General features: G+C 39.8%; 2 protein-coding genes across 8 annotated transcripts; one reads left to right on the top strand and one right to left on the bottom strand.

Annotated features, from left to right (window-relative positions):
* The first annotated feature begins 1,324 nt into the window (after nucleotides 1-1,324).
* si:ch211-22i13.2 (uncharacterized protein LOC553945 homolog) lies at nucleotides 1,325-5,168 on the top strand. 2 transcript variants are annotated; one of them, XM_040017810.1, is made up of 7 exons: nucleotides 1,325-1,490; nucleotides 1,746-1,821; nucleotides 2,534-2,692; nucleotides 2,812-2,870; nucleotides 2,961-3,050; nucleotides 3,931-4,020; nucleotides 4,105-5,162. In XM_040017810.1, the coding sequence occupies exons 1-7, from the start codon at nucleotides 1,488-1,490 to the stop codon at nucleotides 4,153-4,155; spliced, it is 528 nt and encodes a 175-aa protein (XP_039873744.1). In that variant the 5' UTR covers nucleotides 1,325-1,487; the 3' UTR covers nucleotides 4,156-5,162. The 2 variants fall into 2 exon arrangements, with proteins under 2 accessions (XP_039873744.1, XP_039873743.1); XM_040017809.1 differs by having other exon boundaries at nucleotides 1,330-1,368; nucleotides 4,105-5,168.
* rd3 (retinal degeneration 3, GUCY2D regulator) lies at nucleotides 4,983-17,672 on the bottom strand. 6 transcript variants are annotated; one of them, XM_040017816.1, is made up of 4 exons: nucleotides 17,525-17,671; nucleotides 11,555-14,078; nucleotides 9,629-9,942; nucleotides 4,983-6,188 (listed from the first exon to the last, which is right to left on the bottom strand). In XM_040017816.1, the coding sequence occupies exons 3-4, from the start codon at nucleotides 9,916-9,918 to the stop codon at nucleotides 5,822-5,824; spliced, it is 657 nt and encodes a 218-aa protein (XP_039873750.1). In that variant the 5' UTR covers nucleotides 9,919-9,942; nucleotides 11,555-14,078; nucleotides 17,525-17,671; the 3' UTR covers nucleotides 4,983-5,821. The 6 variants fall into 6 exon arrangements, with proteins under 6 accessions (XP_039873750.1, XP_039873748.1, XP_039873749.1 ...); XM_040017814.1 differs by having other exon boundaries at nucleotides 11,555-15,055; XM_040017815.1 differs by having other exon boundaries at nucleotides 11,555-11,956; nucleotides 12,945-17,671.
* Nucleotides 17,673-18,533: the final 861 nt, after the last annotated feature.

Consider the following 18,533-nt stretch of genomic DNA (forward strand, 5'->3'; position numbering starts at 1 on the left):
TTTTGTTAGTGCCACCACCTCCAAACCAACTATCATAGCAGGTCTCACTTTTTATGAAACTTCCCCTTCACTCCTGCCACTATCCTTCTTTTGCAAATCACTACTAATACTCATCTCCACCTACTCCACAATGTCTGCGTGCTCTTCTTGCTTGGGATGGTTGACCCCAGGTATTTAAATTCATCCACCTTCGCTCTTACTCCTCCTTTCTTCTTCACCTTCCCATTCACGCACTGCATTCTATCTCACTTCTTCTGACTTTCATTGCTCTTCTCTACAGAGCATAAGTCCACCTCTCCAGGCTTTCTTCCAACTACTTTGTACTCTCACTATAGATCACAGTGTCGTCTCCTGCCTGACCTCATCTGTCACCCTGTCTATCACCACTGCAAACAAAAAGGGATTCAGAGCCGATTTTTGATGCAATCACACCTCCACCTTGAACCCATATATTACTCCTACTGCACATCTCACCACTGCCTTGCTGTCCTCATGCAGTGTGGGATGAACACAGTGTTTGTGTGGAACAAAGAGAGACACGTTCACAATGCTGGGATGTTGTGAAATATATAATATAGAATGCAACTTTTTTTAACATTCTTACTAAGGAAATATAATAATAATAATAATAATAATAATATAAAAGAAGGTCAAGTTTATTATTTATCACTTGTGATAGTTGCTGTATTCGAATATAGCTGCTTTTCTCACTGGTAACAGTCTTGGTAGTTTGGCATACCTGTTTTAAACAAATTATGACTCAGACATATTATGTCAATTCACATCATATTTTCTCCTGTGCAAAATTGAAATACATATGTAGCAGGAGAAAAAATGACCAAAGATTTTCAATGATATTCATCAAAATCTGCAAAGCTGTAGCTTGCAACCTTCTTTAGTGCACATAGCATTTTCTTGATTTTATTTTATTCATCTAATTAGAATAAAAAGCCTTCTTTTCACATACACTGCGTAAAAAGGCGAATTTTAGATGTATCTTCCACAGGACCTGTTAAAATGTGGAACACTCTCTCAAGATATGGGAGAGGAGGACAAGGAATAAAAATATACTTGTCTGCCATTCCTGTTTTCTAATGAAGCATCACAGTTCCTCTCTTGTTAACCTATCATAAGCTTTCTCTAGACCACTTATTGATTAAATTATATTCAAAACTCCTTCTCTTTATTTAATTATAATAGTATAGTAGTATGTTTTCATCGAGCAAACACAAGCAGTACGAATACTCTGCAATGAATAATATCTCTGTCGCCACTGGGAGGCGCTGTGATAGCTTTCGGTTCTTCTCGCGCCTTTGTTTTGAAAGTAGCTTGTACCGGTGCATCATGGGATACAAAATGTTTCCTAAGGTAGCTAACTAGTGCTAATTTACCGGATATAACTGGTTATAAACTCACAGTTTACCCCTTCTTAAAGTCTTTGTAGATAGAAAATATTAATATAATTTTAACTGCACCCAACTGTCGCTATGGTGAGTACAAAAGCTCAGGTTTAATAGCTTATAGCGGGGGTTTTTTTTTAGCTGTAGCTCTGTAAACGTAGCACTGTCTGCAACGTTTTTGTATATCCATATCTCCGTATTCTTCCATTTATTTGGGGTTTTGTTATTCGTAGCTTTGCCAGCTTATCCAGGAGCTTTAAAGGGTGACCTGTTTCTTGTCACACACAAAACCCGCACATATACACACACGCAACACAAGCAATAATGATTTCTCTGCGTTTGCAGTCGGCAGAAGCGGACTGTAGAGTGTCCACCTCCTCCAGCTCCAGGAAGGATGAAAGGAAAAGATCCAGAAGCACAGGCAAGTTTTCCCCCAGTACTTACCGGTTGCTCTTTCATTTTATTTATTTTTTATTAGAGTTAACAGCCGAAGACACATGTGACGTTACGGCTGGACATAGATAAATAGATGAATAGATACTTAATTGATCTCAAGGGAAATTATAACAGCCAACAGTGTAAAACAGTGTCTCATGTTTGTGACTGGGGATCAAAGAGTGGACTGATTGTTGCTGAGAAGAAGGAAAACTGACTGTTAAATTAGTGTTTACCTATTATGTTTACTATATATAGTTATAGTAGATAGAATAGAATAGAATTAAACTTTATTGTCATTGCACATGCACAGGTACAGGGCAACATATCTCTCCAAATCTATTAAAGATTTGACTGAAAGTCTTCATTTTTTGTGAAGATATAGCAGCAAAAATACATAAAAAAGACTGAGTTCACATTAGCAGAAAAACAATAAAACAGGACACATTTCCTTTCTGTTTCACTGCACCTAGAGCTATATAAATGCTTACAAATAGTAAAAACCAGAGTACAAACTATGTTTGTGTATGTCATATTCAAAATTACACCTTAGTAACCAATTTTACTACCTTACTGTGTCTCGCTTCCAGACACTGTCAGTCAAGGGAAATGCTGAATGGCTGCATTTGTAATTTTGTAAATATGGCTTACGTTAGTTTATTGTGTAATTACATTTTTGTTTTGCCCCTTTTTTTCAGGAAGAGAAAAAAGGAGGCGGAAACGCAGCCGTAGCAGATCTTCCTCATCATCCTCTTCCAGCTCATCATCATCGTCTTCATCTGCATCGTCATCTTCATCGTCATCTTCGGGTTCTTCACGGTCATCCAGCCGAAGTCGCAGCAGCTCTAGCAGTAGTGGTAAGTGTGCACTAAATGTCTGAAATGTATCTAAAGAATCGTTTTTCTCCTGAAGTTTCTCATCACAGTGCTGATATCAGTTTGGATTCAGCTTAGTGTGTTATTTCTGTTCCTGTTAGACTCTCGCAGTAAATCCAGAAAACAGTCCAAGAAAAGGAGAAAGGAGAAACATAAAAAAGTAATTTACTATTCATTTGTTAGCTTATATTGACAAAGAATTTTTAAGCCCCAAGAAAACTGAATTATGCTTTTTTTCTTTTCTATCCAGAAAGGGAAGAAAGAGAAACGGTCTAAACGTAAGAAAGAAAAGAAGTCAAAAGGAGAGGAGGACAGCTCAGGACCTGTGCAGATCTCCAAGGTAGGAAAACATTCAGCAAAAACCTTTACATGTTTCTGTTAGACGAGTGTGTTATATTGGTGCATTATATCATGTAAATATATTCATACATTTGTAAACAGTTCTTTAACAGGAAGAATAGAGTGATTAATTTTTAAGATTACGGACTAGCACTTTAATCATTAGGTGTTCTCACAATGGCCAAAGATGAATTATAGAATAAGTCTATTCCTCTTTATTCTTAGAATAAAACGTGCAACAATTGCTACTCATCCTCCTCATCTTTGAGGTGGGAATAACAAAGCACACAAGCACCTGTCCAAATGAAGCTCGCCTCACCATAAAGTCCCCTCCAAAATCCTATAGACCATAAAGGACTTCTAATATCAAAGCCATCCATAATAGGTGGTAATATTCTTCATTTTACAACTTTGTTTTTAAAGAGTTCTGACTCCAGCCTGGCTAATATGACAGGCATTTTAAAGTCAGAACACCCAAACGTTTTATTCTTTAATTGTTTTGATCCATATTTCTTCATACTGTTACTGCGGGTGTGCATCTTCGCGTTTTCTGACATTTTTATTCCATCCTTAACTTGGCTTTTATTTTGAAAATTGACCTCGTTCTTTATTCTTTTCTTGTACCTGACTTCCTGCCATCCTCATACGCCATGTGCAGCTTCCATGCATAATAAACCCAGTGCTGTGTTAAGCATCACAGAACAAAGAGCCGTTTCTGGGACATGCTGTGGTGCATTTCTTCAAATTGCAAGTGTTGTCTTGAGTACAGTCTGTGTTTGCATTGATATTGGAATGTGATAGTGCCTGTCTGGCATTTTCCTGGGATTAGTTAGAAGTTGAACTGATAAGATTCTTTAAAATTAAATGTGTTTTTCTTTCAGTATTTGAAGGACAGGAAAAAGGGCAAATACAGCATGATTTCAGGGAAGAAGATAAAGATGAAAGTAAAGAAATCAAAGAAAGACAAACAGGTAAGCAATCAGATGTGCCTTTTTGTAGTTTATAGATTGTTTGTTTTTTTTCACTTGTCTTATGTGTGCTTTGTTTTCTTACAGCGAGACAAAAATCGAGCAGAGCTTCTGGAGTTCTTGAACTCCACCCTGTAATCCCGCTGTGAACACCGGTCCTGTTTGTCAGGCCCAGACACCTCAGCAGATCTCAGGAAAAAATAAAAGCAGAGTTTTCTGAGAAGGAAAAGATGACTGTAAATTGAGTTGCCACAGAGAGGCAGCAGCAACGTTGCCGGAGTGCAGGAGGAGATATTTCTGTGGGCAAAACAAGAAGCAGTCACACCGCAGGCTCATGATGTAAGCGGTGTTATTATTAAGCAGTTGGGTAAGTTCATCTGTGGTCCACCAGATGGAAATAAAGTTGCTCACCTGCCTCTGACTTCTCAGATTTGCTCGCAGTTTGTCATCTCTTTCAAAAAAAGAACTCCCTAATTAGGTCGCAACATACCATTTCACAAAATGCTGAATTCAGTCAGTAATTGGTTCAGAAGAGATATGGGCTTAGATCTATATGTGTCTTCCATGTGTGAAGCTGGCTCCAACATTACCCACAGTGTATCTCAGCAACCGGCAGCCTGGTCGGAGTCTCACGTAGCAACAAAAAGAGGACTGATCAAGTCACACCCTCTGATTTTCTTTTTTAATAAACCTGATTTAAAGATTTGAAAACAGACTTTGCTGTTCTTCATTCAGCTCTTAGTTACTTTCCCCATTCATAGCAGCCTTTCTACATTTAGAAAGGTTTCGTACGTTCATTTTCTGCTTGTAGCTGATGAGAATTGCGGTTGCAAAAGTGCAAGTCTGATTGTGTGTTGAAATAAGTTTTTAACATGTATATTGTGTTAAAAATGCGAATCGACTCTGTATTGTTGAATTATTATAGTAAGTCTTATTCATAACCATTTATTCTCTCATGAACAATGTTTCAAAATCAGTTATTTTTATTGTATTGACATATAAAAACACAGACACTGTCAGTTCCTCTTGTATGGAGATGATGTCAAGATGTTTATGGATGATGGATGAAACCTTTTATGTATTGCTGAATAATGGTGGGTGACAAATGGAGCAGAAACAGCAATTAAAGTGCGTCAAAACTTTTACTTTGATCTGACAGCCTTTGATGATTAATTCCTCTTCCCCCAACCCCTCCCCTCCAACATCCTCTTGCAAATAAAGAGCACAGGAAGAGAGCTTTCAGTTCACCGACCTTGGATGATGAATTATGTTCCTGGGTTCTTCTGTGCAGTTCAGGAGGGAACGTGTGACTCACCTTCTCATTGGATTAAGTCATTTGTTTTAAGACTATTTTCCTTCTATACAAAAACTGTATGAACAAAATTTATAGCCCAGCCCTGCCTGTGTAGTCTGACCTAGCACCAAGTTTCTCCTCCCAATAAACAGCAGTTTAAATTAGATTAATTTCCCTATTAGGCTACATTAAAAAGCCCTCAGTGCTTAGATGCCAAATCTCTGCAAAATGAAAGAGGCATCACTTCAAGTAGTGATAATCTCATGAAAATTCTTTCAAGTACTGAAAAATATTTAAAATACGATAAACTAGAAAAAAGACACTTCAGATAAGAGAGTAAAGCAGGGTCAAATGCTGATTGGTACTGTACTGTAAAACCAGGCGGACAGATGGACTCATCCTCTCTCCTGGTGCAAAAGTGGACACTGCTACAAAGCATTAGTCCTACTGAAACGTCCCACCATTATCATTATCATCATCATCACCATCTCTGTCCCGTGAACTCCCGCATCAAACAATCTTACTGCTGCCGGTTCCTTTGTATCTAAAGTCAGGCATGCTCCACACTCTCTGCATCTTCTCGTCCTTGTCCATCCCTCTCTCCACGTCCTCTGACACGGTTTTGAGGTCGCTTAGACCCGCCCCTTCAGCTGCAGCAGTGGTCAGGCCCACTGTGCTTCCAAACGGGTTGATCTTGATCCGCGATCTAAAGTTCATGAGGGAAACGCTCATGGCACGTTTGTTGTTCCACTGGCGAGCAAGTCGCTCCGCCTCCTGCTCCTCCTTCAGGTGATCCAGAGCCTCCATGAGGACAGAGCGAAACAGACCAGAAACTTCATGCACTTCGGGCTCATTGGCCTGCATGGCCTCCCTGAACCTGTACAAAGAAATGAAACAGTGATTGTGTGGTTGTCAGTGCGATGGCTTTGTAATTGGCTTTTTTCTTTTGGTTGTTTTGTGCACCCTTTCTACAAAAAGACGCCATTAAAAATGTTTTTCATTTAAAAAATATGAACATTATTAGCAATTAGCTTCTAACTAACTCATACAACAAGTTTGAATCATTTAGAGTCACATTTCCCACCTCTATATACTTGTTAGGTTCAGATGTTTGTAAACAAAAGCATCAAATCAGCTAATCGCACGGAAGCAGCTCAGTGCATTTAGGAATGGAGACTTCATAGAGACGACCTGCTGAAGCTCAAACTGAACATCAAAAGGGGCAAAAGAAAGGAGATTTGCTACAAGACAGACTGGTCTAAGTATTTCAGAAACTGCTAATCTGCTGGGATTTTCCCGCACAACTATCTAACAAGCAGTTTTATTAGATGAAATCTGAGCATTGTGAGATAACAAATGGTGGAACCTAGGTTCTTTGTCTTGTGTCCTTAATGAGTCCAGTGGAGTGACAGCAGATGCCTTTTAATACAAACGTGCTCACATTATAACACCTGCTTGCTCTTCTAGCTGTGAATCACTTGAGATCCTCAAAGCAGGACTGTCTATATATATGCTTTGCTTTTTTTTTCTTTTCTTTTTTAAGTAAAGTGCACGTGTGAAAGCGACTATGGTCAAATGATCTGATAAAAGGATGCTGGTCAGAACTAACGCTGGAACTGCAGTCAGTTAATGAGCATCATCATTTTCTAGCAAATTCTGTGTTTCTTTTGTCGGTACGTTGGATAAATGAAATCTTTCACACGTCCCATGACATGTAATGCTCAGAGCCATCTTAACCTGCCTGTAACAGATGAGGATCCACGTGATGGCAAATGTTCCTCCTCTGCCAACAAGTGCCTGAGGCCCTAACAAACCTTTAAATAGAAAACTTGGGAACCAGTTGCTCAGTAAGTACTTCAAACTGACTCATAATTGGCCTTTTGATCAACTCATGCTAGCTCAGATTTAGCATCTCTGATGTTGCTTTTATGATTCCAAAAATAGAATTTTAGAAATACAGTAAAATATTCCTATTAAGGATACAATTTAGTTTGGCAAGAAATTTTAAAAGAAACGGAAATCCATCCTTAGGCCTTCATATGTCATGATCCTGGGCTGACTTCTCAACCCTAGTAATCTCACTCGATTATAATAAATACTAGTTAAATGTATTATCTAAGGTAAGATGTTCAAAAACGTGTTATTAATGTGTTTGGCTGGCACAAAACTTTTCTTTTCGGTTGTAAAACAGATTAAAAATTAACCAACTTTACCAATAGAGTCAATCAGTTTCATTTTATGTATGAAATTGAGTAAGTTTAATATAAATTTAAAGATGACACTTTTAACAATTCCACAGAAATCAGACTCACCAGACAGAATATCTAACCTAAAACTGCTTGTTTAAAAAAAAACAAAAAAACACTTATTTTGGGGCCGGGGGATCTCCCAGTTGCCCTGTGGCAGCTGGAACAGGTCCCAGTCGCCCTTCTACCTTGAACTGGACAAAAAATGGATGAATAAATGCAATTTTACTTTGTTAAATACACTTTATAGTAAGACAGCTGAGTTCTTTGCCCACATGAGGCAAACTGAAATTGCAAAAACATGGTCATCTTGGTCCCTGCTGTGTTGGTGACTTCCACTTACCATTTAGCACCTCACCTCTTACTCACATTAACGCTGTTAAACTCTAACAAGGCACCTGGAACCTCTGCAGCTTTCTACGAACAGACGCTAAGATGAGTTCAGGAAGTCTCTGTCGGAGATTAAATGGCTTTGAATGCACCAGAGCATTAAAGTCACGCGTCAAATGACGGAGAAGCTGGCCATCTTATCAGTTTGCCTCACAAAACCTTCCCCTGGTCTGTGCCAAAGAAGACGCTTAAGTGTGTCTCGTAAAAGTGTTAACACAAACAGAATTAGGGAGGGGTTATAGTTGGTTACAGACATAGACCAGTAGCCATTCCTGTTATAAGATTTTTGAAGACCACCAGAGTGCCTCGTGCCTAGTTGATGCAATGTAGTCTCAAACTGTCACAAAAGATTTTGTTGTCTTAAAAGGAATCAACACAGTCAGCGACAATACTCAGGTCAGTGTGGATTTTAAATGATACTCAGTTGGTACTAAAGGGTCTAAACTGTGCCAAAAAATAAGCCTCATGCATTACACCACCAGGAGTTTAAACACTGATACAAGGAAAGATGGAACTATGCTTTCTGACCCTACTATCTGAATAATGTACCAGAAATCAGGACAGGAGTGGCGCTCAATGTGGTCTTCTGCTGCTGTAGCCCACCTGCTTCAAGGTTTAGCGTGATGAATAACAAGGTGTATTCAGCATGGTTATGCATGGTTGCATAACCATCAGCTTGAAGTCCAATCATTCTCCTCTGAACTGCCGTTCACTGGATATTTTGTCTATCCAGTTTAAATAGCTCCACTCTGATGCTCAATTTGAACTTCAGCAGGATGTCTTGAACATGTCTACCTTTCTAAATGCATGAAGTGACCAGTGGGTGTGTCTATAAATACCTGAGCGGGAAAAATAAAAAAAAAGGCCAGATCCAACTTAGCCTCTAGTACTTAGGAAGCATGCTAACACAGCAGTCCCCAACCCCCCGGGCCATGTGAGTCGCTTGGTACCGGCAGAGAGTTGAGGCTCGGGTGTGAAATTTATGTTTTTTAGGGTTTTATCGGTTTTTATCGTTGCTGCCCCCCCTCTGTTATGAATAAATCTTCCTTTTTTTGGTACCGGTTCTGGTTTTATTTTGTTATTTATCCGCAACACCTTACAGGCCGTGAAAATATTGTCGGACATAAACTGGTCCGTGGTGCAAAAAAGGTTGAAGACCGCTGTGCTAACACACAAAACCAAAATAGCAGTAAACTTTGTACCACATTGGCTTGTTAGCATTGCCGTGTTGGTTATGGGTATTGTTACAAAAAATAAATACAATTATATATTTAAATACATTCTTACAACATTGGTGATCTTATCTTTCAACTCGAAGCACAAATCTTTTTCTAATAAATAAAGCTAAGGTTAGCATGCTTGCTAGCTAAATAGCTTTATTTATTCATTGCACTGTGTGAATGTATGTGACTGTGCTGTCATTATTATCCAGTGTTAAATAATGTGTCAATAAATTTAATCTCTGAGTTCTTTTTTTCTTCTTCTTCTTCTTAGAGAATAGATGCTAACTTGTAGCTATCATCATTCATTTCATAAGTAGTCATGAGATAGTAGCTCTGAAGTCAAACTGTCTTCACATTTAATAAAATTAAAGTAGATTTTTGGCGACAAGGAAACAATATGGTATACTGCTAAACTGCTATAATGATTTTCATCTCACGCCTACTCACTATCACCTTACTTGAGTATGACCAGCCCACAACAGGATGGGGGCACCTTGGCACAGAGGTCCTCCAGGCCAAGCCTCTCGCCTGTACTGATGTTGTAGGTGGACCGGGGCGTGCTGGCTAGCCAGCTGTAGTCGACCCCAGTCTTTGTGCGTCGGTACTCGTTCTCCCTCTCTCTCTGCTGCTTCTCAGACTCCTTCAGCTGCCAGCTGAACTCGAGCATCAGGGTGTCGGTGACCACGTCGGCCGGGTCCCGGCGGGGAGACCGGTAATACGGCTCGTTCCAGCTGAACCAGGAGGCCATGGCCGCGTCCTCCTTCACTGTTCCCTGATGAGGGGGAATGACAAGCAGACTTCAAGTTTATTTCTGAAAGGCTGTGTCTGTGAGAACAGAGCATCCATTCAAACAGGCCACAAAGTCAAAATCAGCCTAATCCCAGATCAGCTGAACTGAGCCCACATCAGCTGACGACTCAGCTAACGCTCTTTTATGCATCCAATTGGCAATACAGGTTGTGCTATTTAATCTGCATTAACCTGCCAGTTCCTGGACATCTACAAGCCACTTTGCAACCCACCTCTGTTGCCTGCTCTGCTCTGTGAGCATTTTCGCTTCTGCTGTCCCAGAGCCACACTGCCAAATATGAATTATAGCAGATGGAAATAACATTCTTATTCTCAATTGAGTGATAAAGACATAAATAATGTGTTTAGAAAGAGACACGCTTGAAATGTTTAATTAGAATCTGTGGATGTTTGAAAATGGTACCAATAAAACATAACAAACAGCGCAGGGTTGACCTGCAACGAGTTTTAATGAACATTCATTTTGTAAAACAAAGCATCCTCTGAAGTGTGTTTGATATCTGCATATTTTTCAAAAAGACAACATCCACCATGCTGCGTCGGCTCTTTGTTCTGCAGGTGTCATATCTGCTCCAAACGATCTCTATTCAAGCCCATCAATAGTGGGCCTTTTGTTAGCTTGTATTAAAAAGCACAGCTGTGCAGGCCACTGATTCATGTGTCGTGAGTCATTATTCAGGATTTTAAAGCATTGATTTTACATGATGGGACTTTGGCACCTTTTTTTTCTAAATGAAAAACACTGTTTCCGATTCACAGCTTTAAAGCTTACAAATCTAAGTCCCATTTTTAGTGGTTTTTCTAGTATAGATGTTGTTTTCAGCATGACCAGCCCCTTTAATGCTTGACCACAGTGTTTTTATGGTAGGTTAATCTATTTACATGCTGGAGGTATCTTCTGGGCCACATCAGTTGTACATGCGCCTCCAGATGCTGTGGCTACAATAAAACATGCGCTGAGAAAAGGTTTCACAACAGAGCGATGGAGTGAGATTACAGCCATACCTCGACCCCAAGTGTTCAGCACTTTAACCCCTAAAAATGGAGCAAGTAAAAGAGTCACTGCATCAGTATGTTTTACATCAGGAAGGATAAAGGCTGCATTTTTCAATCTATCAAGTAATCTGAACACAAAACAATCTGATAGCATCTTCTTTTTAATCAGAAGTCCAAAATATTAAACTTGCTAGGAAGTAAAGTCAGAAAATAAAAAAATAAAAATAGGTGAGTCTTTTAAAGAGAAATGACATAAACTAAAACCACAAAATAACCAAGCATTGAAAGACCTGTAATCTCAGGTTGTTTTTGTAATATTTGTTAATAAATGACCTAAAAGATCACTGGATTTCCAGCCATTGTCAATTAATTTCTCTGTCAATAGCAACCATTTAAACTGACCACTCCTTTCAGCCCTGAATTGGAGACTGGTCTGCTGCTCTCTTTCAGGACTCCAAATCTGAGTGATTTCTTATTTATAAGTGGCGTGAATACCAGAAAAAAAATACATGCCTTCTTGAAGTCAGTTTTTTCAGCCTTTATTTTGAACCAGCTTGTTGCTTCAAAGAATGCCTTACCTCTTCCTTGTTTCTGAAGTTTTCTTTGGTCTCCACAAGATATAAAATCACCGTAGAGCCGGACAGTAAAAGTCCTCAGGAAGCAGAAGAGCTGGGTGGATGTCGAAGAGACTGGCTGAATGAAACGCAGAGAGAAGAGAGAGGAGAAATGGTTTTTCTCTCGCCTCCTCTTCCATCCTCTCTCAGCATTATCGCCACCTCTCGCTCTCCCCTCCTCCTCCCAGGAGCCTCTCTGACCTGCCTTTACTTGTTGCAGGAGGTTGGGGGCACCATCTCCAATGGGAGCCGTTGGATCATGGCCCCTGATGAAGTGCTTATGTAGCTCTTTACGATCCGCCGTTGCCATAGAGACACTTGTAAGCCTATTTGTCCACAATAAGCTCCATCAGCTGAAAAGGGAGCCTGAGAGCGATGAAGAGGCAGATAAACAGGACAGAGTGGGTTGAGCAGCGAGAAGGAAAGAGGAAGACAAATCAAAGAATGTTGTTCGGAGGACAGCGTTAGTGGCGTGGGAGCTCAGCAGTGCACGGACAACACATGCGGGAGGTCATCCTGTGTAAATGAACAAATTAACTTCCCGCAGATAATGGGAGTCACTGGGTTACAGTGGATGGTCCTGAATTTTTGGAGGGGAGGAAATGTGCTAATTACAGGAGGAAATGTTTGTCAGTGTGTGTGATGCACAGGATAGAGTCCAGACTTAATGTGCAGTTGTTGTGTAGGAGGAAATCAAGGTTTGTTGGCTTATTCTGTGTGTAGGTGTGAGTAGCAGCAGCAGCAGCAGCAGCAACAGCAACAGCAGCTAACCTCTGACAGTTTCCTTCTGTGCATTCTCACTCCAACCTTAAAATCCTCATCACCCTTCCATTACAACACAACACCATCCTCCTCCTCCTCTTTAGCGATACACCGCTAAATAAAATGCTGGATGAACCGCGACCTCTGTTTAGTCACTGCAGAAGAATCCATTACTGAGAATGCTCACTAAGTAAAACAAGAGAAACATTTATATTCACTGCTGCATCTTCTAATGATAACATGGTGACACCAATATAAAAAGAAATAAAATAAAAGCTCTAAATGTGTCACAATATTTATGGTTCATAAAAATATTGCAGCAAACAATTCAAGCAGGTCTGAAAAGTACTCTTTTTTCACAGTGACATGACAGTAAGTTAGCGTACACAATACTCACTGTGAATACATGCATTGCTACATCTACTATTTCTTGCTATTACAACAGAAACAGGGGCTTGTATTTAGAAAGTGTTGTGTCCTAAGTGCCTGGCTAAATGTAAAAAAAAAATTGTAATCATGTTGAGGAACTATTGAGGAAGTCAAAAATCAAAAAATCCAAAGATTATGTAGTTAACATTCCCCATTTACTTACCTGTCATTGTATACACTTTATCTATCTCATATCCAGAATCATCAGTTAGCCCAGCATGGATGTCTTTGAACTATGGGAGGACACAAGAGCATCTGGAGGAAACATGCAGGCACAAGGATAACGTACAGGCTGCACACAGAAAGGGCCCTCGAGTTGGTAGTGCTAACCACTATACAGCTGCTGTAGTGATGCCAGCCATGAAAACTCAAAATGTATTCATAAGAATCCTGTGGGCAACACTTGGCAATGGTGGGGAGGAAGAACTCCCTTTGGACAGGCTTCAGGCAGAACACAGATTATAGAGAGACTGTTAACAATAAATCACAGCTTAAGCTAATATCGTATCAAGGGATAGCATTTCCCATCATGCCATGAGGCTTAAAGATAAAGATGAGATGGTTTAGCAAGCTGCACCCAAAGACCATATGGGTGCATTACACAGTCCCAGAGGCCTGCTAATGAGCAAGATCCAAATAAAATCCTACAATTTTACACACAGTCAGTCAGCATAATTATATGGCAAACAATATGGCATAGAAAACGGTATTATTTGTAAGATAAAGGCATTATGAATACTCCAAAAGGAATCAAAAGCACAACCCAGTTACTCCAGTTAGCAGAAGTGAAGCAAAGCAGAGAGCTAGTAGCTACAGCCACCTGTATCGGCATCCACCAGTCTGTCAAAGATGACACACTCTCAATAATAAGACTTAGTACAATTTCACCAGGTGATTTCAGAAACTGTTTCTGTTTTTTGTAGAAAACTGAGCATTTTAACATGAGCTGAGCTCAGAAAGAAGGCTCAACACTCATGAAACGGTTCTTTCTTATATGCATGCCACAATGTGCCCCAAAAGTATGTAACAATCTATATAATGACACAGTGTTAAATTAAGAAAGTAAATCTGTCATGTGAATAAGTATGCAGTCACTGCGTTAAGAGTATGAATATAAAACACAAACAGCTTTTTCAGTCGCCCAGGCAGCTGAAGACATTTATCCTCCGTGCAGATAGAGTGAAAGTGTGTAGGGGGAGGGTGCATTGTCTGGATTGGAACTCAGCCACAGTCTCCTCAGCCCTGCCTGATCGGGTGTGGTGCATCTCTAACCAGGTCAGCTCCACTCACCTGTTTCCTGGAAGAGAGATAAAGACAGTGCGAACAAGGAGAACAAGAGTTCACATAATTCAAGTCTGTCTGCAGTCAGCACACACATCATATGAAAGAGGTATGACATGCTGCAGCACTTCCTTGTGTTTCTGTAGCGTTTTTACAAAGGCGCTGTAAAATGAAGAGGAAGTATTTTTCTGTAAATAAGTTACAAAGTGATTTTTTTAAACAGGACAGATTATTACACCAAGCAAAACTATGGTTAAAGTGCATAGACTCTACACTTTTAGAAAGTATACGGCTCCTTTACTGGAATGATGAACAATAATTGTCGGTAACACTTTATAATACAGCCTGTCACTTAATTCTCCTGTAATTAAATTGAATATCAGGGTATTATATTTGAAATTACAATGCAATTATATTTATCTGCAAATACTTAAAGGTAGGTGCACTAGAAATAGGGGTAATAGATCAGATTATTACAGCAAACAAAAACTATTAATCTGCAAGAAAAAATAATTAATCTTTAAGTAATTATAATGCATACCTCATTTTAAGTAGTGCCTGATTAATTTGAAATATTGTATAACTTAAAGTATGTAAATTATTCTGTACATAATTTCAAATACTGCATAAGTAATTTGAAGTAGTGCAAACGTAGTGGAAAACGTTCTTCATACTTAATTGTAATTGTAAGTAAATGCAAGTAATGCCTAAATTCTGGGTATTATGCAGAAGAAGTGGACAAATTATAATGTAAGTAATTTTAAGTACACGGTCATTTCACAGAAAAACAACCAATATTTTCCCACCTTACATTGTTAGCACACTGTACCTTTCAGGGCTTGGAGGTAAGGGGGTAACAAACCTGACTTGTTACCCCCTTATTCCATCCATCCATTCTCTGCGGGTTATCCTTTTTAGGGTCACGGGGAAGCTGGAGCCTATCCCAGCTGTCTTGGGGCAAGAGGCAGGGTACACCCTGGACAGGTCGCCAGTCTGTCGCAGGGTTAACACATAGACACAGACAGCCATTCGCACTCACATTCACAACTATGAGCAATTAAGAGTTTCCAATTACCTAAAAGTGTTTTTAATGTAGCTCTTAAGTCAAGTGGGCACTCTGACCATTTTCTTTTTGTACATGGGTCTAATCTGTTTAATAATAGTAAACTACAACCTAAAGATCCTGTGTCACCTACAGCTCATGATTAAGTGATATTGATCAGTCAAAGTCTCTATACTGCCTAATTTCCCTTGAGTTTTTATTAAAACATGAATCTAAGGTGGGTTTTCAATCAAAAGCTGCACATGCACTGAGTTTTCGGGCACTTCTTTACAAATAGAAGATGTAATATAACACAGGATGAAGGCACTGAATACTTCCAAACATCCAACACAATTGTGTCATGGTTTCAGTCTGTCTGGCTGGATTGAGGCCTCCACTATCCAAAGGTAGTCTCTCTGCCACAGTTTGAAGGTGACAGATGGGCAGGTAAGCTCTCGCTGTAATCCAACCAGATGACAGTTTTAATCCTCTAAAGTGATTCCCTCCATCCGCCCCATGTTAAACTCAGAGTGAGCGGCGGCAGGGCTCGGACAGTGCGTCACCGGCACGGAGTTCATTTGGACGGTTTGGCAGATTTGATGTGTGATCTGACGCATCTCACTTCTGGGTAGCAAACTGGTTAGACTCACACTGTCTGCATTTGCACCTAGTCGCAAACAATTACCAGGCGGGTGAAAATTGCTGCAGTGGGACAGCGTGGTGTTTTTCTGGGAAAATAGGCTCTTGAATGGGTTTCCGTGACTGCCCGAGCATGTTTTGCACTAAACGATCAGAAAGATTCCATCAAAACCAGTCAGGATGTGCATTTAAAGAGAAACCATTCCACATTTTGCACAATTCATTCATCATGCTTATTTTAGCATGAAGACTGGTACTGTGCTGGTAGCTATGAGGTCCTAATGAGAGCTTTGCAGGCTTATTTTAATGTGTTGTTTTATCTAAACTGTGAAGCACTTTGTAACTGAGTGTTTTTTTTAAAGTGCTACACAAATAATATTGTTGTTGTTTTAAATATGTGCCCTAAATATGTGGGCTACTCTTGTTTACTGTGCTGCTACTGGTCACAATAATATAAGGAAGCTCTTTGGTAAAACAGTGAAACAGTGAAAAAACAGTGAAAAACATCAAATGCAGAGGGTTGTTTGTTAGTCTTTATTTTAGCTGTCATAGGGCCAGAAGTAGGTTATACCCTTGACAGGTTGCCAGTCCATTTCAGGGCCAAGAAACACAACCATTCACACTCATAGTCTATTTGGAATCAACAGCTAACTTAACCGACATGCTTTTGAACTGTGGGAGGAAGTCCAGTTTGAACCCGCACAGACATGGGGAAAATATGTAAACTTCACTCAGATTCAAATCCGGGGCCTAACGGTGCTAACTCCTTCATCCATCCTAAAAAACAGACAAACCAAAAAGCCTTTTCTTGGTGTTTCCCGTTTTTACACAGATCATTTTTCAGGCCTAAACTGTTCCTTGTAAATTTCCTGTTCATGCTCTGTTATGTTATTATTTCAACAGGTGGCAATTCACTGCAAACAGCTCGGCATCAAGCATCAAAAATCTATTTTTGCCGTTCTAGTAAATTTGCTTTGATTACTAAGAGTGAACAAGGTGGTTTCATTCTACAGCTGACCGTGATAAATAAACCTCTTAAGCTCCGTGAGGTGAACAGGACACGGCAAATGTAGACAGTGAGTCAGAGTGACTCAAGCAGGGGATTGATTGCAGGAAGCCTGGAAAACAATACTGAGAAGGACATCATGCTCCAGTGAGGCAGCTGGTCGCACTCTGGTCATTTTCATGTATATACTGGGATTTGCATAAATCCACTCAAGTTCTCACTCAGTTTTATCCACGTTAAAATCTGCATTTAAATACTTTGTAATGCTTTGAACTTCCTTTGTGCTAAAGTGGCCTGCATCTAAAGTGATTTTATACTGAAGCATTTTAGCAGTCTACTTAGAATCACAATGAAACCAGATGATTAAGTTCCTCTTAGAGCCTCATGCTTTTGCAATACCCAAACCCACCACAAGGGGGAAGAAGCTGACCACGTTAGCTGCCAAGAGGCTTCATATACACCCCGCATAAGCTCGTTTATTTCTTTATCTCTGCAAGAACGTCGGGTTTGCTTGTAAAATAGTCACCACAGGTTTTGGGTGGAGAAAAACGGGAGCAGATGGAGCAAGCAGTTTTGTTTTGAGAACTCATGCTTGACATTCTTGAGATGAAAAGCCTGAAAAGTTGGATCAAACAAACAACAGGCAGCCTCACCTACTGAACAAACATTATTCCACACGCATGAAAGCATTCCTGAACTATCAATACAAATGAAAGAGGCGAGGAGGACTTGTTATCTGTTAACGGAGGGACGTGTGCAGAAATGTCACACTAACCTTCAGAGCTCGTTGCGCATTAAAGTGAAGTGTCATGGTCAGACACGGTGCTGAACATGAGCTTTGTTTCATTGTCAGCCTCTTTTCCACACGCGTCGGGCTTTGTGCGCTCCACACTGAAGTAAACTGAGTAAGAGTCACATGATGAGCCGAGCACAAAACACTGGCACTGACGTCAGAGGTCCGTTCCTCTGACACTGACTTTTTGTCTTTTTTTTTTTTTTTTCAGATATTTTCTCTGTTCCGTGATAAATATCCAGCTTGTGATTTCCCAAAACGGTTTGATCTCGCCACAGTCTTGTATTATCTCCCAAGTGACAATCTAAACTCTGGTCTCATAATCTGACCTTGAGCCCTGACCTTTATTTACTGGTGTGAAAATGCCCCCAAACTCTAACTTCAGCAAAGGTTTAGTGGATAAAACCTTTTAAAGACATTTTCGACTATTAAAAGGAATAGTTAAATATATGTTTGAGACAGTAACTCTGGCTCTGTCCACAGATGACAAAATCCACCTGTAGCATCCACAGTGCTCACAAACATGTCATACACATCTTTGGTTCATCATTTGTGAATTTTAAAGCCCTTCTCACCTCTGTCGGTCTACTTTGTCCTTCTAAAGACTTCATATAATCATATTCGTACTAATAAGGTCATCTTACTTACTGGTCTGCATCTATCAGAAAAGTATGGGAAGCTGTTGTCCCAAGAATTTTACCCTAAAACACACCCTTAAATCAGAGGAGTAAAAACCAGTTTGTACCTTCTTCTGTCTGTCAGAGACCAGAAGAAAATGACCAGATTGTGTCAAGCTGATAAAAATGCAACTTAACTTAATCAACCAATGAAGTGCTATAAACTGGAAGCTTTTGAATCTCAGTCTTGATTTATTTTTGTATATTTGTGTGTATTTTTGTCACTTCTGACTGAACTGATGTCTTTCTTGAACAAAGAATTTAAACATGATATTTTATTCTCCAGGTTAAACAACAGTTTGAAAAAAAATACT

Source organism: Simochromis diagramma, unplaced genomic scaffold (assembly GCF_900408965.1).
Source record: "Simochromis diagramma unplaced genomic scaffold, fSimDia1.1 OVJJ01000802.1, whole genome shotgun sequence".
Taxonomy (NCBI): Eukaryota; Metazoa; Chordata; class Actinopteri; order Cichliformes; family Cichlidae; genus Simochromis; species Simochromis diagramma.